General features: G+C 43.0%; 1 protein-coding gene across 2 annotated transcripts in view; it reads left to right on the top strand.

The window, feature by feature from the left end:
• The window catches only part of med13a (mediator complex subunit 13a), a 94385-nt gene that overhangs the window by 10159 nt on the left and 59002 nt on the right, over positions 1–25224 (top strand). For both annotated transcript variants that reach the window (XM_033977907.2, XM_033977906.2), the window contains exons 2-3: positions 4550–4784; positions 22947–23115. In XM_033977907.2, coding sequence (XP_033833798.1) covers positions 4550–4784; positions 22947–23115 — 404 coding nt within the window. The remainder of the gene's footprint in view (positions 1–4549; positions 4785–22946; positions 23116–25224) is intronic.

Raw genomic sequence — 25224 nt, 5'->3', positions numbered from 1 at the left:
ACAGTTTGAGAAAAGTTGTGATTTGTCGCATTATTGCTCTGTTAACACTTGCCAGCCTTATCCAGCATTGCTTTTCAAATATATTGTTTGATACTGTCTTATTCCCCCTGATAAGTTGTTGTGGAGACTCTATCAGCCCGAGTTGTCTGTGATAATGAAGTTGTCATTTATTGCTGCACAGAAGTACCTCTTGTTCACACATCCACACACACTCTTTACCCTTTTCTCATCCACATTCACTGCACTAAAGGGATTTTCTGTCATCGAATCTAAAAGCAGCCCGCAATAATGTATTCCGCTCGCAGAAAAAGTGCAGTACAGATGCAAACAGCTCTGATAGTGATGTGGGATTCTCTGGGGGAAAAGTGAAAAAAATCTGATGAATAAAGCTGTAATGTGAGATGAAGAGTGTAGCCTTCTGCTCTTGTAGTATTTCATTCATTCGTTTAATACCAGTGCAGTGGCATTAATCAGAATGGAGAGTGCTGATACAGTAGGTAAATGGGGGGTTTCAAGTGCCCACAGAAAATGATGATCTGGACTTCTAGGGCTGTGCAATTTATCGAATATAATCCAGATATAGATTCACTTATTTGTAATTGCCAATGGTATGCATTGGTATTTTTAATCGAGAAGTCTACAACCAATTCTCTGTCAGTAAACGTATGTGGTTTGAAGCAGAGATCAGACTTTGGAGGAAAAAAGTCTGACTATTTTTTGTTGTTAGGGAAATTATTAAAAGTTTATATTGTAGGACTTGGGAATATGGTGATAAACATTGAAACGTGGTCTCATCCAAGTAACAATCTGTTATTTTGGTCATTTTGTGATTCACTATTTCTCGTTAATGCAGCTATATTTGCTAACAGAGACATTTTTTCCCATGCAAGTAAATGACAGCTGTATTCGGAACTTTCGGAAGAAAACGATGACTCAGTTACCTATGAAAAATGTACACACAAGGAGTGAAACACTCATGAACTACTCCCACAACATTTTTCCATTTGACAGATTTGAATTTTTGACTTTGACTATGGGTCATAATTGAACGACTGAGAGATTGCACAGACATACATACATTGTGATAACATTCAATTGTGATTTGGCTTCAAGATAATGATTTGCCACATCTCCCCATCTCTGAACTGTAACCGTAACACATTTTTAAGTGTGATATATTACTACAGAGATATATTGCAATAAATGATAATATTGAAATCATTTTATGCCACTGACACAATAACAATAAAGCAGGATAACAGTGAACAAATGTTTAAATAGAGAGTTTCATTAAAAGGCAATAAACTAAAGCAATAAGCTGTAGGCCTGTCACAATAATTACTATATTGACTTATCCTTCAGTATATGCTTCTAAATTTTGTGTGCCTTTATGATGACATTTGAGTTGTCATTGGTCCAATAATTAACCTACATGACATATTTTAGATACTAGACCTAACTACTTTAGTGTTTCATTGCATAATATATATATTGCTGGCCACATTATGCTTAAAATACTTAGAAAAGGCTTTACTGTGATATCCTGTTTTAAGCTTATTGTGAAAGTGAAAGTCAATTCATTTCTTTATTATCGTTTATCATTATACTTCCTGAATCTATATCACACTTCAGTATTTGTTAGCATCACAAACCTAATTAGCTATAAAAGTTTATAACAAAAATCCCCCCACTATTGCAAAGAAACATACATATACACATGATAAATATTGAGCCCCAAGATATTGATCCAGCTATCTGTTATTGAAGGATAAGTTGATATAATAATTATTGTGACAGGCCTAACTACTGAAGTAATCCTTTTCGTGTTTTGACCTGGTTTGTACCTTTTGAGCTGTCAGGCAAAGAGAGTGAGCCGCTATGTGAGCTATTACTGTTGAAAACTCCCTCGAACGTGACTCACTGCATTTTTTCTTGACAGCTGTTCTGTTCAAACTGTAACTGTATGTTATGCGGCGCTGTGCTACTACTGGTTGCTAACACTCTTGCTATTAGGTTGTCATGAATAAAAATTGGAAAATAGTTGTGGTATTGAGTGAAATTGAAAGGAAAGAGGGAAAAAGAGAGCAGTTTTTTAACGTCATGGTAATGCTAACAACAGCAATGCTAACAGCGCACTTTCTAGTTCACAGATGATGATAAAAACCTACAAATATCTGCACTGGGGCAAAACTAATTTTACTTTATTAATTGTGTAAAGCTGAATAATGTATTGTATTTGTTTATTATACTATGTCGTATTCTGATAAAACTCAAAATGAAAAAAATTCAGTTATCTGATTTTTAATTTATTCTTTTTTATTTTTTTTTTTACTTTTGATACTTGCTTAAATCAATATCAACACTAGTTTAAGTATGGATAAGATTCTGATTTTCGATACTTTTGACAAACCTACGGCCCATTAACAAAACACAAACACACATTAGTCATTACATTTTTACAAAAGTGACCAAACAAACCCTTGAAACCAGTCCCAAATCTTTTTTTTTTCTTTTTTTTTCCCTATTCTTTTTCTTTTTGTACTCTGTCCCAGTGTTGAGTTTGGCCTGTCTACACACAGCCCATAATCACATCTACAAGTATGAAACCAATCTCCACAACAACCAGTGTAATAACATCTGCAGGGCACTTAAGTTTGGAGCTGCTCCTCTTCTCCTCACATTGGGACGTCACAGGGCGTCCTCAGATCAGAGCAGAGGAGAGTTCACAGACTGTTTTTCATGTTTGTCTGGTGGCCCTGCCCTGCTCCCGTCTGCAGATGTTTCCTCAGTGGCAGGTGCCGTTTTAGATGTTGTACAGAAGCAGGAAAGAGCTTTGTACAAAAACTCTTGAGGTTTGCATGAAATGGGTCAAGTTGTATTTTCCATAGTATTATTCAAGTTATATACGTTATTCTTAGTACAATGCAATGTCTTCCATGTAACACAAATATAGATGCTGTGAAATTAAGTCTTTTTTATGTATTGAATATTTTAAACTCTTTAGATTGTTGTTGGTCAAAAAGGTGTGCGTATTGACTTATTCGCTGGAAAAAAGCAAATGAGGGACTTCTTTATCTTTAGAAACTAATAGTGGTAGGAAAGATAGGAAAAAGATAGTAATAAATCAAATTTAACCAAATATATTGTAGTAATGTTATTTGGCTATTACTTTAACTATTACACAACCTCATGACATTTAATCTAATAATACTTTTATGTTTTCCTCTCTGTGGTCTGTCTTAATGGCTGTTGTGATCTGGTTTGCTGCTTCAGTCACAGTATGACCATTGCCTGCTCCCCAGACTCCCCATCTCCAGCCCTCTCTCTTCCACACGGAAACTCTTCTTCCACCGCAGACACTGGTCCACTAAAGCCTCGTTCAGGCCTCAGTGGCTCTGCTCTTTAAGTGAACATATCCTCTCAATTGTAATAGGCTAATTGGTTGACTATAGAGAGGGATCTTCTGCTTACTCAGCCTGAACCGTAATAAAGGGATGTCTCTGCACACTTATATAAAACGTCTCAGAGGATGGACAGAATAGTGAATGTCAGGGAAATGGAGATGCCTTCAGGTCCGGCTTGTGTTTTTGACTGTTTGGGTTGACATGGTCATTCTGTCAGAGCTGAGGTGATAAGCAGCAGTGTTAGCTTTAGTAGAACGTAATGTTCCTTGTTTAACACTTAATAAGCCCACACTGATTTACTGCCACCAGGCTCCTTCCTTTGCGTTTGTGTGGGCCATAAAAGCCAGACAGCGTTTATAGAAAGCACCCCAGCGCCATTAATGAGGATTAAGATCCAGGCCTCATTCAACAGCCATGTTTTGTGGCTTGTTTGAGTTTAAAAATATTGTTCATTGTGATATTGCAAACACCTGAAGCAGTTACATGCAGCTAACCACAAAAGTCCCATTTCAAACAGGGCAATTTCACTTTGCATAAACACATAATGGTGCTCCATTTTCCATGTCATCTTTTTTCGATCTCTCTGTTCTGTTTTTCTCTCTGCATAATTGTGTGGCCTGTGTCAGTAAGTAGAGGGGAGGGTGAAGTGCTCCATAAAAGAGGATTAATACCTTCTCTTTAAACTGGGCTCAGCACATGTTTACTCAGAGGTGCTGAGTGGCTCCTGGCTTTCACTCACTGTGACCGAGCAGACATATGTTCTTTAAATGTGGGGGCGACCTGAGTCTCCTCCTAGTGCTGTGCCCCGCGCTCGGCTCCCAGTGCTGTGGCCCGCGCTCTGGTCTCTACAGGCTTCTGGTGTCTCATACTAGACCTTACAAACACTGTGATGTGTGTGCCTTTGGCTTGGATTTTCAGAAGAAGCTGAATGTTTTATTGCTTGGTGCATACTCAATAAAGGGAGATGCAGATGTGCTTTTATTCAGTATAAGAAATATTCAGCTACATATTCTGAGTAAATTTACAGAACATGGTGTAAGTAGGTTTTAGGAGTCTAAGAATCCGAACTGTCTAATAATGACACATTAGACTTTAATTACTATCAAGTGTGAGGAGATCTAACCCTTTCCCTGTGTGCGTTCCAGGCTGATCTGACTGGGATCAAATGGAAGCGGTTTGTGTGGACGGGCTCTCCCTCTGCTCCCATCCTGTTCCCGGTGACGGAGGAGGACCCCATCCTGTGCAGCTTCAGCCGCTGCCTGAAGGCGGATGTGCTGAGCGTGTGGAGGCGCTGTCAGAGGCAGGGCAGCAGGGAGCTGTGGCTCTTCTGGTGGGGAGACGACCCCAACTTCAGCGAGCTCATCCACCACGAGCTGGAAGGTAAGAGGCAACTGGGTTTGCATTACAACTGTGTGATCAGGCTCCACTTATAAACTGACAAAATGTTTCAAAGCAGAGCTGCACCATCATAGAAAAAAATTGCAATTACGATTTTGTTCATAGTGCTCATTTTAAACACGGCCCAGAGCATTAGCATATTCAAGTCTTTGCTCAAATGTTAAATTAATTCAAATCACATGCAAAACATGTTTGCAAAGATCTAAAAACTACAAGGTTAACATTTTGTTTTCAATAACATGATATTTTTACAGTGGACATCAATTAACTAAATAGTCTTTGTGATTTGGTAATTGCAGCACCTCACATTGCAATATATTGTACATCCCTACGTCAAGCATTTAGTCATTTAGCTCAGCAACACATGACTGCTCTGCCACAAAGCTGCTAATTTCACTTCTGTTCCATTCACCAGTCGTGTCTGTGAATCACCCAGAGTCTGACAAGAGAAATCATCTCTGAATATTAAAGTCACTTCTCTTTTGAACGCTCCTTTTGAGGCATTCACTCAAGGTTATAGAGCTGAAGCAGCGAAGGAGGCTATACGAAATATAGCAAATGGAGAGGCTCTTAACTTTTGTACCAGACACACTTGAACATAAACTGTCAGAATATGTTACAGGTTGTACAAATGTGCTTATTGTCAGGTAGAGATGTTATGTAAAAGCCTTGGAAATGTGTTAAGTTGTGTGTAATGTTTCAAGAACTGTAGGACTTGGTATATTGGTGTCTTGACTAATAATTTTATTTATGTTATAAGGATGAGGCTACATCAGAAAGGAGACGTTTGTGAGTGAGCAAGTTAGCTGAAGATTTGGTCTTTTTTAGTGTTTATATGTAAAAAGGCAGATTAAACACATGATTCACAGTGTATAAATAATTGTTTTTGCATGAACTCGTGTGCAGTTACATTCAAAGATCAGCAGGACATGGCTTTAGTTGACCAAGAATTAATTTTGTCGACCACAGCCCTAAATGTTTCTGTGTGGTCAGGACAGAGCTGCTAACACCCGTAGAACAACTGGCCCTCATGTGATACCTTGTTTACATGTATGTCCCATGATGAAACTGCTTATTTAATAATGTGTGGACAGTGACCGAGTGACCCCAGCGTCATATGAGGTAGGGGTGGGCTTTATTGACAAGATTATCTCAATATTATTTTGCTTTATCTCAGACAATATTTTAACAATGCATCAGGAATGTGCTAAAGTGTGTAGTCTGTAAATGCTGGTTCAAGTATAGCACCAAATATGAATGGACCATAAAATTAACCAGTGCAGAAATATTACTTTATATGCTTGGAAAATTACACTAGAATTTCAATCTGCTTTTTTAAGGTCATTTTTATTATAGTTATACTTATTATAGTCAATATACTAGATTATCCAATTTTATCTTCAGAACCAGATCCCACCTTTTCAATAAATTTTCCATCTTTAGCCATCGTAAAGAGGTACTCCTACAGAACCCACACGCGTACGTTCAACCTGCAGCCCTCCATCTTTTGTGAGAGTAAGATCAGTGGCAGAAGATGGATTAGGGCACCCTCCTTATTCATGCCCTCTGCCTGCTGGATTGAACTTTGGACCCCGCGTCGAGCCCAGCCGGTGAGCGACCTTCCTTCATTATGGGACATTGAGCCTGAAGTGGGCTCAAAATGGGAGCTGAAGGCTACGATGGGCAGCTCGTTCAGGCCTAACGGGTCCTGGTAATAACCTCAAGTGTCTGGCTCTGGCCCTCTAATGGAGTGTGCTACATTTCTAGTAGGAGGGGGCGGTATGGAGAATCTATATTTGGACATGGCCAAGAGTCACTGCTGTGTTCTTCCACTGGCTTTGGGGAGATTCAATATATTTTGTGTTTGAGTTAAGCCTGTCACAATAATTACTATATCGACTTCAATAAATAATAGATGGAACAATCATTTCTGGAGGTCAGTATTTATCATGAGGACTTTTTCTTTGTACTAGTGGAGAGCTTCTGTAATACGATTAGAAGACAGCTGAATAAATAACTTCATTATACAAACATACACAAACTAAGTGCTAAAGTGTTTAATTATGCTATTTATTTGTTGTAGCTCATGGTTCTTTAAGAGGGCTATGGGGTATTAACCGCTAACATATATCTATAGATCACCATGTTACCTTTTATTGTTTTGAAAATGCCATATTTGCCGAAAACAACCTATTAACATTTTTTAAGCTTCATTTTCTTTTTTTGGCTGCTCTGAGTCCCCCCTCCTTTTGCGCTCCATACTACTCCCCATTTAGAGAGCTATCGCAATACAATCTGTGTCCATCCCACTAATAAAACTACTGCACATTGCATCAGGATTTTGAAGTTGTTGTGTACAGTTTTGATTCATGCTTTTGTATATTTATGTAGAATTGACCTGTGGGATCATGGGTGACGTAGGTTTGTGGGCCGAGCATTGGACAGAAACTTACAACAAACCATAACGAGGATTCGAATAGGGCCCAGGAGAAGTCAATAAATTACTGAAACATCCCTGGTTGACATCTAAAACCTCTTTAGGACTGTTTTTATGAGAAAACAACATTATAACATGATAGACAGCTTAAAAAAAACCCCAAAAAAACCCCAAAACATATTTGCATACTACCCAATCTTTAATGATATAGTTAATTTAGATAAGGTTTTACTGGGATTATCCTGCTTTAGGGTCATTGCGTCAGTGGCATAAATTAGTTTCAATATCATCATTTATCATCATATTTTCTTTAGCATATGGCAGTTAAAGCACTTCCAAATAGACCTATCAAAATAACACATTTTGAAGTACAATATATTGCTACTGCTACCAAAATAATACAAAAAACAATAACCTGTGAACCTTTTTCTAAGTTATATCATAAAAAAGTCCCTCAATTTGCATGATTAAATATTTTAGTAGTTAGTTCTAGTGTCTACAGTTAATTACTCAACCAACTACTTGTTCTATCTATCATATATTGAATGATTAGTCAATATAGAAATGATCAGGACTGGCCTACTTCAGATCTTGAGAGTTCTAGTTTGAGTGCATAGAAATGAGATAATTGGATATTGACCACAACATCTGAGCCATGCAGTGCACCCAGATATTTGAAACCAAAATGATGAATCATGTTTTCTCAGGACAGAGTGCAGGGGTACTTTGGGAGCGTTTGAATTTTTAATAAAGCCGTGTGGCAGTTCAACACTTCCCTCTCTCCTGGGGACCACTTGACATGAACACAGCATCCTGAGCACCTGCTGGGATTTTTGTTTTCCTCCCTCCTCATGTGCGGCTGCTGTGGCTGGAGGTGTTTTTGCACCCGACTCCTCACTGTGAACGCTTCCCAGATGGGTGCCGTAGTAATCCAGGTTTCCTGTTTGGAAGGCTCCCCTCCTCTTGGGGCTGTGCGATAGGGTGACATCACAATTCTAGGATTCCTGTTTATGGGCTTTGACTTCCTGTTGTTCTGTCCGTGTGACATTTTGAGGACGTTCATCCAGAATCATATTATCATATCATAACTTTATCAGGAAAAAGGGGGTTTGGTGTTTAAAGAGGACAAGTCTACATTGCTTATGTTCAGGAATTTAATATTGTTTTTAATAAGAAAAAATAAAATAGAAAAGAAAATCACAATAGATCAATATGAGGAAGAAAAATATGATTCATTTGTTTGTCACATGACCCAGCCCTACCTCCTCAGTCCCTCTCTGTGTCTCCCATGTCCCCTGCCTTTTCCTGTGCTGCTGCTGTGTGATTCTGTGAGATGGAGCACTGCGGACTAAGTGCTTTCTCTCTTTTCCAGATCAGCAATGAGCGATTAGGCTGTTTACTGCTTTGTCCATATGAGCGTCATAAGAAAAAATGGGATACGCTGAAGGGTACAAGAAGTTATTATTCGGCCTTTCTGAATCCCAAAATTGCAATGTTATAATTCCTTTCTAAGCCATTTTCAGTAGCAACACTTCAACTTGGCTCAATGGAAACTAATATCTTTTATTATGAGCTAGCCAGGACTACTTTTTTAGACACTGGAAGCCAAAACAACACACAAATAAATTCCCCCGATTTGCAATGGGCCAGCACACTTGCGTTTGCTTATAACTAAAATTCCACTACTTGGTCCAGGCTGCATTCATATGACAAGGAACAATTTCATCCAGTCTGCAAATTACTGTTGTTTCGATTTGGGATAAAATTATTACTTTTAAATTGGGCCAGGGAATTACTTCCTCATATTGATCAATGAACTCTGCTCCAAACCACATGCTATGAATGACAGAGGATTGTCTGTGGACCTCACGATTAAAAAACCCCAAGCTGATCATTAAGAATAAAAAATTGAAAAAAGCTAATCTCGATCTTAATTAAAATGTGAGTAATTACACAGTCGTAAAACTATGCTACTATTGCAGTGTCTTTACCTGCATGGGCACTTGTTGAATGAAATACCACAGTACATTCCATTGACTTCCTTTTAAACAAGCCGTGGTCTATTCCATTGCATGTGTGTAGACTTAACAAAATGATTGACAGTCTCTCCAGCTCCCCTGGGCTGTGGGACTGCTGAGGTGTGATTATACAAATAGCGGCTAGTGCTGGAGGGGGGCAGAAGGTGACAGCGGGACCACCCCAGCCCCTCTACACCACCGCACAGTCGGAATGTCGCAAATCGCAACTTCCTTTTAACTGCCATGGCCTTTAGCCGCTAGCCTGATGGATTGTATTGCCTTTGATCCCGCACCATCCCGGGAATACGAGGAAGGAAAACTTTTCTTTTTATGTTTGTGGACCCTTTTAGCCCTCAGCACAGTGTTGGCGGTAAACACAAAAATCTGCTCACTGCCTTTTATTTTAGCAGCTCTGCCCCGATTCCACTGCAATTCCCAATCCATCCTCATTAGATTAGCAGCCTCTGAAAATCTTTTAATTTTGAGTAATGCCATTTCTGTATTCCAGTGTGCCAGTAATCCTCTCTCTCCTGGGAGACTACAGAGAGACACAGATGAGGACTAGCACAGGGCGGAAAACTAGTGAAATATTTTAACACCTGACGCTTAAAGATGCACTGTGTCACTTTTCTGGTGAAGGGTACGCCACCTGCTTGTCTCCATAGAAATGTTAGAAGTGTTTTTATGGCAAAAAATACAATGAAAAACATGCGATCTTACTGTGAGCAGGGTCGCCTCTCCACAGATCTGACCTGTAGCTTCATTTAGTGGGGGTTACTACTTGTCAACATGGAGATAGATAAGTTTACTGCATTATTTTATCCAGTAATTTCAGCTATAACAAAACAAAAAAGTATACGCCTAGAGACCAAGATGCAATCAAGGCTAATTGTGGACTCAACAAGGAAAGTTATTAATAAAGTTGTTAATTAAGAAGTAGATTCTGTCCTTGGAGTTATTGCGATATATTTTGTTTGTTGCATTATTGTCTACTGTGTTACCCAATATTGCAAAATTGATACATTTGCGATATATTGTGTCTCTGTAGTGGAAAGACTGCTTCAAAAACCAATTCTGATCTTCGCTGTTATCCCCGAAATGGTTCCTAACAAGAACTTGCGGCTGCTAAATGAACGGTTAGCCTCCCCCTCCCATTGTGGCCATGTGTGAGTATTGTTATGCAAATGCTACGTTTTCTCCCATACAAAGCGGAGGTGGAGTCTTCGACCAGGGGCATCTTAAGTAAAAGATAAATGACTGCCTTCTTCTAACCTCAAAGACTCACTGATCTTTTTGTGCAATGAAATTAGGAAGGGGCGTTGCTGTTGCTACTGTTGCCGTTTCTGCCACTTGCTCACTTGTCTTCTAGTGCACTTCCAAATCCCACTAGGTTCCTTTCATTGGGAGAGTAACACCTTTTTACTCCTTTGTTAATTTTTATCCTATCCTGGCATTATCGCATTCATTGAATTCCTAAGCTGAAAATGCACCCACTATACGCTTGCAAGATTTGCCTACTAAGGTAGGTCTTAAAGGTGGGCCATGTAACTTTTTTGGTGTAAGGTTCACTACTCTACTACGGTTTGCTTGGAGTGTTCCACAGTATGGAATTAATCCTATCTCCATATAGACATATATTCATATATAGATATTCAACAGGCCAAGTTACAGGCCAGATCTGTGGAAAGGCAACCCCACCCATAATAAGAATGCTAGAATAGCAATAATAGAATAGCAAGAATTGTCAGTTGTTGCAGCTTTGCTGCATACAATGAAAATGTGTAAATAGTTTGAGATCTTGATACAAATTGGATTAAATCGAAAAAAGATACTTGGCAGTGCTATAGCAACCAGTTTAAAATTGACAGTGAATAACTTTTTATTCTGTAGCGAAATATCAGCTCAGTTCAACCAGACTCTGCACTTGTAATCTCATTCTAAGAGTTTTGAATGTTATGTTTGTGCTCTTGGCAAGCGGCGGGAAAGATGTCACACAATTGACTGTGATACAGATTTAGAGGCACAATAATGTAAGAGCCATTGTACGCACTGGCCCTGTGTGTGCCCTGGGCAAGGAGAAATGCCACACGCTCTTTAGAATTTCAAAATGTTACTGACTTGCTTTGCCTTTTAAATCCAAACTGACTAGAATTTATTTTAACAGTGAATATAACTGACTGACATTTTCAGCAATCTTAGATCATAAATACTTAGCAAGTGATGCTGTCTTCTACTTAATGTGTATATAACAGGGAAGACTGCTTATGTCATTAGATAACATAATTCTAATATAAGATTTTACAAAAACTATTTTGTTTACATTTTTTTTTTCAATTTTTCAATGTTTTTGTTGAAGCTTATAATTTGACTCCCTTGTTGGACAGGGACATTAGTTGTGACATATGTAATTGCTGGGTTTCAGATGACATCACAACATTCTATTAGCCAATACTGTTTATTCAGATGGGTCAATTTAACGTTGTTCAAATGCAGCTTTTTGGTGTAATACAGTGAGATCTTGGGTCTATTCACTAATAGAAATGGTCAATTTTAGCATTTGTGAATTTACCTTTTGGATATTTCATGGCAAAATGTAATATCTATATCTATATATAATCACTAGGGAAAACTGTCTCTTGCCCCCCCATCTGTTACCTAGTAACCACGAGGTAAACAGATGCCTGTGTGTAAACACACATTTATTTTGTTAAATTACGATTTAAACTGCCAAAAAACACCTTCTTTGCACATAAATTGTCCGTGCATTTTTTTGGATGGAATATTCTGTGTCAGTGACATAGGTAGAGGTTCTATGTTTTAGAACACACCGCTACTTTCTGTATTTTGTGTACTTTTCCTCTCAACTTTTGTCCACAAACACTCTTAACTATCGCAAAACTACAGTAAATATTAACCACAGGTACAATCCCACCAAACCAAGTGTCGTAACGGTGCGGATAGGACCAAAGGATGCAGACCAGAGCAGTTTTAACAGTGTTTATTTACAGCGGTGAAAATGCAGTCTTTAAACAGGTCACAAGAGCAGGTACAGGAACCGGGGAGCGGGAGACGGGTCAGGCGGGTGCGGTGCAGGTAGAGGCGGGCAGGACAGGACCAGGACGGGGATAGAAGCAGGTGCGGTACCAGGGCGGGCGGAGCAGACGAAGACCAGAGCGGGGAGCGGGTGACAAACCAGAGACCAGGACCGGACAGGAGACGAGACGAGCAGGAGACGAGACGAGCAGGAGACGAGACGAGCAGGAGACGAGACGAGCCGGAGACGAGACGAGCAGGAGACGATACCGGGACTGGAACGTGACGGCAGGAGCTGGGCGAGTGGAGGCAGGAATCTGGAGGGTGCATAAATCCAAATGAGCATTTGCAGGAAAGTACCAAATAACAAAGCTTAGCTAGAAACATTCACGTTTTACACGCGGACGGTCTGGCACCGAGTGTAGACTGCCAAGCCTTCTTGTACTCAGCAGCAGGTGGTGGTGATTAGGCTGATGCACCCCAGGTGTGCACGGGAGGAGTCAGGCACTCCACCCAGCTCCAGACACACAGGTAGGGGAGGGGGAGAGAGCACGGGAGGACAGGGAAAACTGACATCATGACAGTACCCCCCCCCTAAGGTCCACCTCCTGGTGGACCCCCAGGCTTGTCAGGATGAGCGCGGTGGAAGTCTCTCACCATGTCGGGGTCCAGAATGCGTGCCCTGGGCACCCAGGATCGCTCCTCCGGACCGTAACCCTCCCAATCGACGAGGTACTGGAGGCCCCTACCACGGCGACGAACGTCAATCAGGCGGCGGACGGTGAACGCCGGGTGGCCGTCAATGACTCGGGCGGGCGGTGGGGGATCGGCCGGAGGGCACAGGTCGCTGGTCCGGACTGGTTTAACCTGGGAGACGTGAAAGGTCGGATGAATCCGGAGAGACGGGGGTAACTGGAGGCGCACCGCCGATGGATTTATGATCCTCATGATCTTAAACGGTCCCAGGAATCGGGGGGACAGCTTACGGGAGTCCGTCTTCAGCGGGACCGTCTTGGCGGAGAGCCAAACCATCTGGCCAGGTTGGTATACGGGCGCCGGGACACGGTGGCGATCGGCCGTCGCCTTAGTGCGCGCTCCAGCCCGAAGAAGGGCCGCCCTGGCCTTCTTCCAGATCCGGCGACAGCGCTGGAGATGGCGCTGAACAGACGGGACGGCGAGGTCCCTCTCCTCCGTGGGAAAGAGAGGGGGTTGATATCCCAGCGATGCCTCGAAGGGGGACATACCAGTGGCGGAACTCACGAGGGAGTTGTGAGCGTACTCTATCCAGGGCAGGTGAGTACTCCAGGTCGCGGGGTTGGCGGAGGCTGTGCACCGTAGGGCCGACTCCAGGTCTTGGTTGGCCCGCTCCGTCTGCCCATTAGATTGTGGATGGAACCCGGACGTGAGGCTAACCGTGGCCCCCAAACTGTCGCAGAAAGACCGCCATACCTGAGAGGTGAATTGGGTCCCTCTGTCGGACACGATGTCCACCGGGATGCCGTGGAGTCGGAAGACATGACTGGTCAGCTGGTCGGCAGTTTCTTTGGCTGTGGGGAGCTTAGGCAGGGCAACGAAATGGGCAGCCTTGGAGAAGCGGTCCACAATGGTGAGAACCACCGTGTTCCCCTGGGAAGGGGGAAGGCCCGTCACGAAGTCCAAGGCGATGTGGGACCAAGGGCGACGAGGAACTGGGAGAGGATGCAAGAGACCAGAAGGGGGTGAGTGGGAGGCCTTGGCCCGAGCACATACCTGGCAGGCGGCGACATAAGCCCGGGTGTCTGTGTCCATCGTGGGCCACCAGAAGCGTCTCCTGAGGAGGGAGAGAGAGCGACCGGCACCAGGATGGCAGGCGAAACGGGAGGCATGGACCCACTGGAGCACCTGAGACCGGACAGAATCGGGAACAAACAGTTTATCTGGAGGGCCGTTACCTGGGTCGGGGTCGTTGGTCTGGGCCTCTCGGACGGTGTCCTCGATATCCCAATGGACCGCGGCCACCACACACGAGGAGGGAATAATTGTTTCTGCGGTGACCGGGCTATCCTCCAGGGCGAACTGGCGGGAGAGGGCATCTGGTTTGACGTTCCGAGATCCGGGGCGGTAGGTGAGGAGAAAGTTGAAGCGGCTGAAGAAGAGGGACCAACGAGCTTGACGGGGATTGAGGCGCCTGGCGGACTGGATGTACTCCAAGTTTTTATGGTCGGTCCAGACGATGAATGGTTGCTCCGCCCCTTCGAGCCAGTGGCGCCACTCCTCCAAGGCCAGCTTTACGGCAAGGAGCTCCCGATCCCCCACGTCATAATTGACCTCGGCCGAGGACAATCGCCGGGAAAAGAAGGCGCAGGGACAGAGGCGGTTGTGGGGGTCGAACCTCTGCGAAAGCACGGCCCCCACTCCCGAGTCGGAGGCGTCGACCTCCACGATGAATTGCCGTGAAGGGTCGGGCTGGTGCAGGATGGGAGCGGAGGTAAATAGTCTCTTAAGCTTCTCGAAGGCTGTCTGCGCCTCAGGAGACCAGGCAAACTGCAAAGCAGGAGAGGTGAGTTTAGTTAAGGGCGAGATAACCCTACTAAAATCCCGGATGAAACGTCTATAAAAATTGGCAAAGCCGATAAATCTCTGGAGCTGTCTCCGGCTGGTAGGAACGGGCCACTCAGTGACAGCCTGGATCTTTTCAGGGTCAGCTCTTACTTGGCCCCGCCCCACAATGAAGCCCAAAAAGCTGACCTCCTCTGCGTGAAACTCGCATTTCTCAGCTTTCACGAACAGTTTATTCTCGAGGAGGCGCTGGAGAACCTGGCGAACGTGCTGATGATGCTCCTGGGGGGACCGCGAGAAAATCAAGATGTCATCCAAGTAAACAAAGACGAATCGGTTAAGGAAATCACGGAGCACATCGTTGATGAGGGCTTGGAATACGGCAGGGGCGTTGGTGAGACCGAAGGGCATAACCAAGTATTCGAAATGTCCCAGGGGTGTCTTGAAGGCCGTCTTCCATTCGTCTCCCTCCCTGATGCGCACCAGGTGGTACGCATTCCGCAAATCCAACTTGGAGAAGATGGTCGCACCGTGGAGGGGCGTAAATGCCGAGTCCAGTAAGGGAAGCGGGTATTTATTCTTTACAGTTATATTGTTCAGACCCCGGTAATCAATGCAAGGCCGCAGGGATTTGTCCTTCTTAGCCACAAAGAAGAACCCCGCTCCCACGGGTGAAGTGGACGGGCGGATGATTCCGGCAGCCAGGGACCCACGGATATAGTCCTCCATTGACTCGCGTTCAGGTTTAGACAGGTTATATAGCCTGCTAGATGGTAGTGGGGCACCCGGCAGGAGGTCAATGGCGCAGTCATATGGGCGGTGGGGCGGTAAAGAGAGGGCCTTGCTCTTGCTAAAAACCTCCCCCAGGTCGTGATATTCAGCAGGCACCGAGGACAGATTGGGGGTGTCTGGGGACGGATCAGCGACAGGAACGGACCTCCCGGCCGGAGGGAGGGCGGACCGAAGGCACTTGGCGTGGCAATCGGGACTCCAGCCCGAAACTCCGCCCCTGGCCCAATCGAAAACAGGGTTGTGGGCGCGTAGCCAGGGGTAACCAAGGACCAGAGGAGAAGCGGAGGAGGACAGGACATGAAACTGACGGTTCTCTTGGTGGTTGCCGGACAGAATCACGGTGACAGGTTCTGTGATGTGAGTGATGTGCCCCAGAAAACGTCCATTGAGCCCCTGGGCATTTAAGGGGCGTTCGAGGGGCTCCAGGTAGACCCCGAGCTGCTCCGCGACTTGGGCATCAATAAAGTCCCTCTCAGCCCCGGAGTCGATAAGGGCGGAAACGCATAAGGTCTCTGTGCGAACGCACAGGGTGGCGCTGAGCCGCAGTCTATTAGAAGAGTCCAGGATGTGTTGCTCGCCCACCAGTACTCCCAGTGCTACTGGTGGGCCCCCCCTTTTGGCCGAACTGGGCAAGTGACCACATAATGTCCGCGCTCACCGCAGTAGAGGCAAGCCCCGGCCAGACGACGCCTCCGTTGACGCTCCTCGGCCGACACAAGGGTCCTGTCGAGTTGCATGGGCTCATCCGGCGGGGGCGGGGCAGCGCGTGGCTCCGGCGGGACCGGTGACCGGCGTCTCTCTCGGCGACGAGCCCGTAGGCGGTTGTCTATACGGTGAGTGAGGGAGATGAGGGTCCGCAGGTCGGGGGGTTCGTCCCGGGAAACCAATTCATCTTTCAAAGTCTCGTTCAGGCCCCGCACAAACACAGCCCGCAGCGCGCTGTCCGTCCAGTCCAGCTCCGCCGCATGTGTCCAGAATTCAATGGAATAATCCGCTACCGTCCTGGAGCCCTGGCTGAGAGTCAATAACCGGGAGGCAGCATTGTCCTGGTAGTGCGGGTGGTCAAACACCAGCTTAAACGTGGACACAAATTCATTAAAATCCAGGCTATCCACAGACGTCTTCATTAGGCGCGCCTCTGCCCACTGGAGAGCTCTGCCCCGGAGTAATCCACATATATATCGGATCTTGGTGGCCCCCGAGCTGAAACGAGAAGGGCATTGCTGGAACATGAACTCGCACTGGAACAGGAATCCGCGACAGAGGTGAGGTTGTCCAGCATACGGCTCCGGATCCGTGCCTCTCGGCTCCGGGAGGCGTGGCGGCGCTCCAGCTGCAGCAGGCGGGGTGACGAGGAGCGCGGCCACCTGGTGGTTAAGCTGTGCCACCTGCTGGGACAATGTCTGATTTAGCTCCAATAGAGTTCGAATGGATTGTTCATGCTGACCCAGCACCGCCTCGGGGTGAGAGTGCGTGAGGCGGCGCGTCTGGTCCGGATCTGAGCCTGCTTGGTCCATAGTGGCCAGACCGTTCTGTCGTAACGGTGCGGATAGGACCAAAGGATGCAGACCAGAGCAGTTTTAACAGTGTTTATTTACAGCGGTGAAAATGCAGTCTTTAAACAGGTCACAAGAGCAGGTACAGGAACCGGGGAGCGGGAGACGGGTCAGGCGGGTGCGGTGCAGGTAGAGGCGGGCAGGACAGGACCAGGACGGGGATAGAAGCAGGTGCGGTACCAGGGCGGGCGGAGCAGACGAAGACCAGAGCGGGGAGCGGGTGACAAACCAGAGACCAGGACCGGACAGGAGACGAGACGAGCAGGAGACGAGACGAGCAGGAGACGAGACGAGCAGGAGACGAGACGAGCCGGAGACGAGACGAGCAGGAGACGATACCGGGACTGGAACGTGACGGCAGGAGCTGGGCGAGTGGAGGCAGGAATCTGGAGGGTGCATAAATCCAAATGAGCATTTGCAGGAAAGTACCAAATAACAAAGCTTAGCTAGAAACATTCACGTTTTACACGCGGACGGTCTGGCACCGAGTGTAGACTGCCAAGCCTTCTTGTACTCAGCAGCAGGTGGTGGTGATTAGGCTGATGCACCCCAGGTGTGCACGGGAGGAGTCAGGCACTCCACCCAGCTCCAGACACACAGGTAGGGGAGGGGGAGAGAGCACGGGAGGACAGGGAAAACTGACATCATGACACCAAGTAATAATTACAAAAAAACATGAAAAACTGTCATATGCACTTTAAGCTTACGAAATTCTCAGCTTTCCCCTCAAACATGGTATTAAAATTCAGCGTGCACTGTAGAAAATGATGAATAGATAAGGATAAAGTGGAGGTGGCTGATGGCTTTTGTGCTTGGGGATAAATTTTCCTGGGCTAATCTTCTGCCTGTGAACCACCCTCCTCTTGCCCCTCTCCTCTGCTAGCTCTGATGGATCGACCATGCAATCCGCTCTAGTCCATGGGTTCAGCCTCCTCTATTTCTCTCTCTATTCCCCCTTTTTCTTTCCCTTTCTCTCGCTCAAGAAATTTTCATTAATTAGTAATGGAGACTTTAAAGAAGCACATACTCTCTTTGCTTGCAGATAAGAAGCAAAAGAGGGAAGTGGAGGAGAAAACCTTCTGGCCAGGCTCGGTACAATCCCCCGAGCACTCGCGATCACATGGCATTAATCTTGCTGTTTAATGACCGACTGCTGCTCTAATTGCTTATACACAGAGATGAGAAACAGGGGGTCGACCACCTCTAAATTTGCCCGAGCTTTTAAGAAATTCTTGTTCTTTTTTTTATACAAGCTTTGCAGTGTGTGTTCAGATTTTGTTTATTTTTGACTTGTAATCCAAGTTTAAGATGGAACAGTTGCGTTTAAAGGTTACCTGTTAAGGCTGCGCAAAGGCTACTAGTATTTAAATAATAGATAATAGTCCTCTGCAAAGAACAAAATATCTCTTTTTTATGTCTTTTTATAGAAAAATCTTGTACCTGTAGCTTAGACCTCTACAAACATGTTCTGAAATGCATGAGTTTCTCGTATTAGTTTATCAGTTCATATTTCCGTATTTTCTCAAATGTTAATGCTTCTGGAGTTGTTTACAATGTGCACTCTTAACAGAATCCTTCCTTTTAAGCATATATTGCTAATCTAACCCCCCCCCCCCCCCCCCCCCCCCCACACACACACACACACACACACACACACTAAAAGGGCATCTGATGTAAAATTACCAATCCATATTTAACAGTATATGTGTTGTACAGTAAACGTTCGTACAGTCACTACTGTAAATGTTACTGTATAGCACACATAGTACATATTAACAAGGCAGCACTTCACTATTTACAAGTACAGTTGTAGCTTTGATCCACTCTGAGTACATTCATTTGCTCTTATGCTGAGAGTGTTTCCCACTATGTTTTATAATGAGTCTCGAAAAATGTTCACAGCAGCTTTTTCATGTTTTCTTATTGGGAACATCAAGCATTTTCAAATTATCCATCATTACTGTGTCTTGATTGATGGCAGTACAGCAAGTTCTTGGTTTTGAACAATCATCTCATTTTAGAATCTTTCCACTGGCTTTGACGATGAACTAGAAAAACATTATATAAGGCCCACTTTGTAACTTTTCTGGCGCAGGGTCCGCCGCATGCTTGTCTCCACGGTGATGTTATGGCCTTGCCCAGAATGTTCCACAGCATGGCATTAAAGCTGGGGTAGCTGATTTCACACTACATAAGGAGGATGTAGGTATTTAAATCTGCCTAACTCATCTCCAGCTCTCACAAACCCTTTGGCACATTGTCAGTATCTACATGATGCTTTAGGGCAGCTTTTTTTCAGATGCCGAAGTGAAACTGGGTCCGACTCTTTCGAGACTTTCTTCCCGACGAGAAATAAAAATCCTTTATTATTAGAGCAGTGGTCTCATTTTGTCACACAGTGCAGCTTTTACGATATCGTCACAAAATTTACATATTCACAAAAACTCTGGTGCCGCAGCTTTAAACGTATCTGTCTTCATGAAGACAAGCAGCTGAAGCAACCAGGCCAAGTTACTGATCAGATCCATGGAGCGGTGACCCTGTTCACAGTCAAAATGCTAGTTTAATAACCTACTGTGAAACATTTCAGACAAAGCAATAGCAATCTTATGAAGACAAACAGGTGGTGACCCAACACCAGAAAAGTTCCATAGCACACTTTAATAGCTGATGGTGAGGTAATGGTCTCCTCTCAATTTAGTGAGTGAGTTGAGGACTGGACCATAGAGCGCACTTGTGACGTCTGTTTGAGCTGGTTCAGATGTTATCTCTTGCTCTGATCTGGATTTCGAGTATTAGCGCTAAATCCCACGTTGTTTTCATTTTTCTCCAGTTTCCTAATCTGTTGTCAGAGCACAGCGGGATGACTTTTTGTTGTTGACTCGTTGCCTCTTGTCTGGCCTCTGCACAGAGGCTAAACACTCACACCAGTGCAACAGTTGTGATCCTTTGAGCCATGGCTCAACGAATTTGGGAAAAAATTGTGATTGTGATTAGATTTGCAATATATATGTTTAAATAGTAGGATTCTAAGAGTGCACCTGGTAAACAACTTCAGAAGCCCGATATATGAACTGATAAACTAATAAAAGAATACCTTGGTTTTCAGAACTTGTTTGTAGAGGTTATACAGGTACAGCAAGATTTTTTTAAAGACAAGATATTTTGTTCTTTGCTGAGGACAGTATGTAACCAACTGGGATTTCATTATTGTGCCGACTTACATTTCGATTTGGTTCATCTACAATATATCGCGCTGCCCTACTTTACAGACTTTACCCTTCCCTACTCCACACAAGGGCATTTGAAATTTTGCATTTTTTTTGCCCGTTAATCTCCAAATAGGAAATTATCACCTTCCTTCCTATTTCCGGCCTTTCACTGGCACTTTCTTGTTCCTGATCTTATCCACTAAATGTGTGTGTACCTGATGAAATGCTTCTCGCCGTCATTGGGCTGGTAGTTCTCTTTCCTTGGCAGCTGGCCCGGAGTTATTTCGTTGGGTGAATGCAATGCAAAGTTGTGGCATTTTAAAGTTAACTAAATAAAAACAGATATTATATACTATTTCTCAACAAGATCTGCACACTTCAAACTTCACAGCAAGATCCTTCGTTTGAGCTAAAGTAACACTGTGTAACTTTATGGAGGTGGCATGTCACCAGCACCAGATATTTTTGTTTGGAGGAGCTAAGGGTTAGCCCATGTAGTTATTTATAAACCTAATATGAAATTCTTTTTTTAATCTAGTCTCATTTTGAACACTCTGTAGTTGCCATTTCAACATTTTTTGTCAAAATTGGATGTGCTGTGAAAATGGGGCAGAAATCCTTGGGGAAACTATGGGGAAGCATGAGCCATTCAAGGAGAGGCTAGGGCCCCCTCAGGCCCCCCCTAGCGCCACCCCTTATGATAGCTATGGAAATAGAAAGTTAAAACTGTACTTCAGAACATTCTTCATGGTGACAGACACGTGTTATGCCCTACAGTAGTTGGTATTATGCCTGAGGTGGAACTTTTATTACTGCTGTTCACAAGCTAATTTTTACCAACAGCGCAAATACTAATAATTAATCATCACTGTTTTTAAACATTTCTATACAAGAGAGCTAAACAACTGCTTTCTCTGGTAGCACAATGACTTAAGGCCTTACATTTTACTTGCAGAGGATTCTTTCAACTGAATTAGAATAAGCACATTGCAATACATCAACAATGAAAAGACAAGATTAGAAGGATTAGCCTCATAACATGTTCCAAGCTGTCAGCATCTCTTTGAAGTTATTCCTTTGGTTTAGACTGGCATCGAACCTGTAATCTTGTGTGGTTTGTACTGATTTTAAAATCAATTTTCCTTCTCGGTAGCTTTTAATGTGTCATTATTTTAAATTGTGCTTAACTACTTCATTGGGACATTAAGCTCTATGATTGTTAAATAATTGAGCAGTGCTGGTCATGACCTGCCTGGTCTGACACTGAGCCGGTTACAGGTCCTACTGTGCAATTAATCAAATTTTAATCGAGATTTATAATCTTCAGTGATATGTTTGGGTCTTTTAAATCAAAAGATCCACAGCCAGTCCTCAGGCAGTAAAAGCATATGGTTTGGAGCAGAGTTCACACTTATAAGGCGTTGGACTATATTTTATGTTAAAATGGTAATGACTAAACATCTGTCTTGTTTATGTTCAGGAAATTAATATTGAAAATGTATTTATTTGTTTTTAATGAGACACAATAAAATGTAATCAAAATTTAGATATTTGTTCAAGGTTCATTCTGTCTTCAGTTTAAAACTTTTTGTAAGACAGGAGCATTTGTTTACAGGAAGTAGTTTTATTTATTTTTTTTGGCATATTGCCCAGCCCTTGTTACAGGTTATATTTATTTTGTCGCTGGCACAGACACTTGTGGAGATGTTTGCAGTAGACTTGACACAAAGCAGCTTAAGCGTGGTAAGACGTGAGCAGCAACTGTTAATGAGATTAAAGCAGCATTCAGGCCAGCGCCAAAAGTGAATCAGAAACCAATATGGATGTGACGTAATCCTAACCACCCTGTTCAGAACATGCAGTCCATATGTGGTTGACTTCTCCACTACATTATATGAACCAAGTGTCTGCAGCTTTGCCAGTCAAACGCTCTGTAATTACATTTTAATTCTTTGCAGGTGTTGAGCTGGAATTCAAATGTGCGATTTGAACGGCACAGATTTGGCAGACAGTCAGGTGTTCATTCTAGTCAGATATAAAAACAGAGTGAGGTGGTCTGAGATTTCTCCGGATGGAAAGCAAAACAATACATTCGATTGTGAAGAACTCTTTGGGCAATAATCAGTCTACATCAGGTGCAGTTGAAAACACCTGATGTGTGACTAGCTATGGCTGTTTTTGTACAGAGCTGGTTTCATGGTGATTTATGTACTTTTCCAACTACATTTTCTTACCTACGCCAATAGGTTTGTCTGTGTTTATTTTTGTATCAGTGTGTGTGCCAAATTGAAGATTTTATTTGATTTAGGTAAAAACACATGTAGGCAATATGCTATCTCCAAGGTGATATTAATTATTGCTGAAGACATCAAATAAATTAATGACTAATAAGCAGCAAGAACATTTTCCAAGTAAGAGTAGGAGGTGATATTTCTTAATTTTGTTTTACAATTCCCTTCCCTTAAATCCCTTTTTGTGCAGTACTTGAACCCCCACCAAGCTGTTTACATATTTCGGATGATAATTGTCTCACGTATATCTCTCTCTTCCTTCTCCAGCTGAGGATGACGGTCTTTGGGAGAACGGGCTTTCATACGAATGCCGCACACTCCTCTTCAAAGCCATCCACAACTTGCTGGAGCGCTGCCTCATGAACCGCAGCTTCGTTCGCATCGGAAAGTGGTTCGTCAAACCCTACGAGAAGGACGAGAAGCCCATCAACAAGAGGTGGGTTAGCTGCTCAGATCACTCTCTCTGATAAGGCATTGCTGTGGTCGTGATGTGGTTTGGTTCAGTTCAGTGGGCACAGTAGTTTATTTTTGCTCTTCCTATTCATTTGCAGAGGTGGGTAGAACTCAGTTACATTTACTTACGAAACTTTAATATAACTGTACTTCTTGGAGGAATATTCAGACAGAGTACTTTTACTCTTACTTGAGTAAAATACAGTGTAACAGTATTTGGTTCCTGTTTCCACTAACCCTAACCCACAAAGTGACAAAAGCTTTATGCTGGCATGATTAAAGGATTTGAACATTTGTCTTTTTCAGATTACACCTTCAGGTATGATTTATTTTTTTCTAGATTTTCTGGTCTACCCTTTGGAATCACCAGAATTTGTGCTTTATTCAACGTTTTGCCCTCCAATTTACATTCATATAATTATAATTTATAAATCAGATGCTACATTCAGACTGTTATTTTTACAATTGTCATAGTTTCCTCAAATTAATTTTTACTCTTCTTGGACCACTATCTTAGTATTTTTTAATTTACATGTAAGTACTTTTTGATCAATCTACCCACCTCTGCGCCTTTGTCACAGTTTTGCAAAGTTTCAGTTGTTCAGTGGGGCATCACAAGGTTAAAAATGTAGCTGCTATACGGGAACATGGCTGGTAGTATTCAAATAAGCTCAATGGCCACGTAGTGATAGGAGGAAACTGAAGCCATGCAGTTGTTGGCTATCTCTGCTCTTGCCTTGAGTGCCCCTGTGTACGGCAGAGTCACCCCACACCTCGTCTCTGCTGAGCGGGACTTCTCACCGTCACTGTCTGGGTTTGCTGATAAGAGATGGAGACTGTTGTTGTGAGAGTAAAAATGACCATAGTGCAATTTTTGGCCACTCAGCTATCAGTAGTTTTCGCCTTATACTTTGGTTGTACTTCTTGTGGTCAGAAAAAGAAACTCAAACAGTCTTTTTTAAAATGCAGGTATTCATTTTGAAACTACTCATAGCAAAACTGGGCTGTGCAATTAAACAAATTCTAAGGATTTTTAATAATTACTGTATTTAAATACAAACATTTTTGTGATTAAAAATACAAAAAGACTACATTGTTCAGCATGATGACTTTTCTAATGTACTGTGATTTTGAAAAATGAAGTCTCACAAAACATTATTTATAAATTATACTTCCAGTCAAAAGTGTAGACACACCCTCTCAGTCAGTGTTTTTGGGGTTTTTAAAAAAAAAATATTTTTACTACTTTCTATATTTTAGATACATACAGAAGACATCAAATATATGAAGTAAGATATATGGAATTATGTTTTAAAGAATAAAGTAACTAACTCTACTAAACAGTTTTCAACAATGCAAAGAGTGGCTATTTAGAGGATTTGAATATAAAATATTAAATAGAGTTATTTACTTTTTTCTTTGCTGCATAATTCCATATATCTTACGTCATATTTATATTTATAAAAAATAAAGACAAAAGAAATAGGATGGTGTGTTCAAACTTTTGATATATGTGTATATTAGGTCATCCTTTCTCTCCAGGATAATTTTGAGAGAATGGAGAATAGAGTAATTGTTTTAAATAACTGAGATCATACATTGTTGCCTGGCAAATCCAGAATAATCTTTCTCATTAATTTTTTATACAAATTGATGTCAGTCTAGTCTCCACGCCCTCTGTTGCGTCTCGAGCCCGGTCAAATGTGATCGTGCAGTCAGATTGTTTTTTTTCAATGACACGTGTGAAGCAAAGGAGCTCATTGGTCATCTACGATTTACAAATAAAATCTAATTTAACTTACAGATAATAACAGAGTTTAGCGCTTCACCTATGGATTCTGCAGAAATCCTCAATGTTTTTCAGCCCCCTTTGGTATATATATTTTTTTTCTTTATTACTTTTTTTATTGGCTAATCCACCTGTCAATCACGGCCATTAGAAAACAGGGATATTCATGAGTGACCATGAAGAAGTCTGTATTCTGAATCCCAGGCAACATCATTGAAGCAGCCCGAATAGAAATCCCGTAGGCTTTTGTTATTTTTTATAAATGTTTTAATTTTATTTTATTGTTTTAATAAGGCATTCATA

This window comes from Periophthalmus magnuspinnatus, chromosome 14, assembly GCF_009829125.3.
Source record: "Periophthalmus magnuspinnatus isolate fPerMag1 chromosome 14, fPerMag1.2.pri, whole genome shotgun sequence".
Taxonomy (NCBI): domain Eukaryota; kingdom Metazoa; phylum Chordata; class Actinopteri; order Gobiiformes; family Gobiidae; genus Periophthalmus; species Periophthalmus magnuspinnatus.
This window is presented reverse-complemented; position numbering and strand designations above follow the sequence as displayed.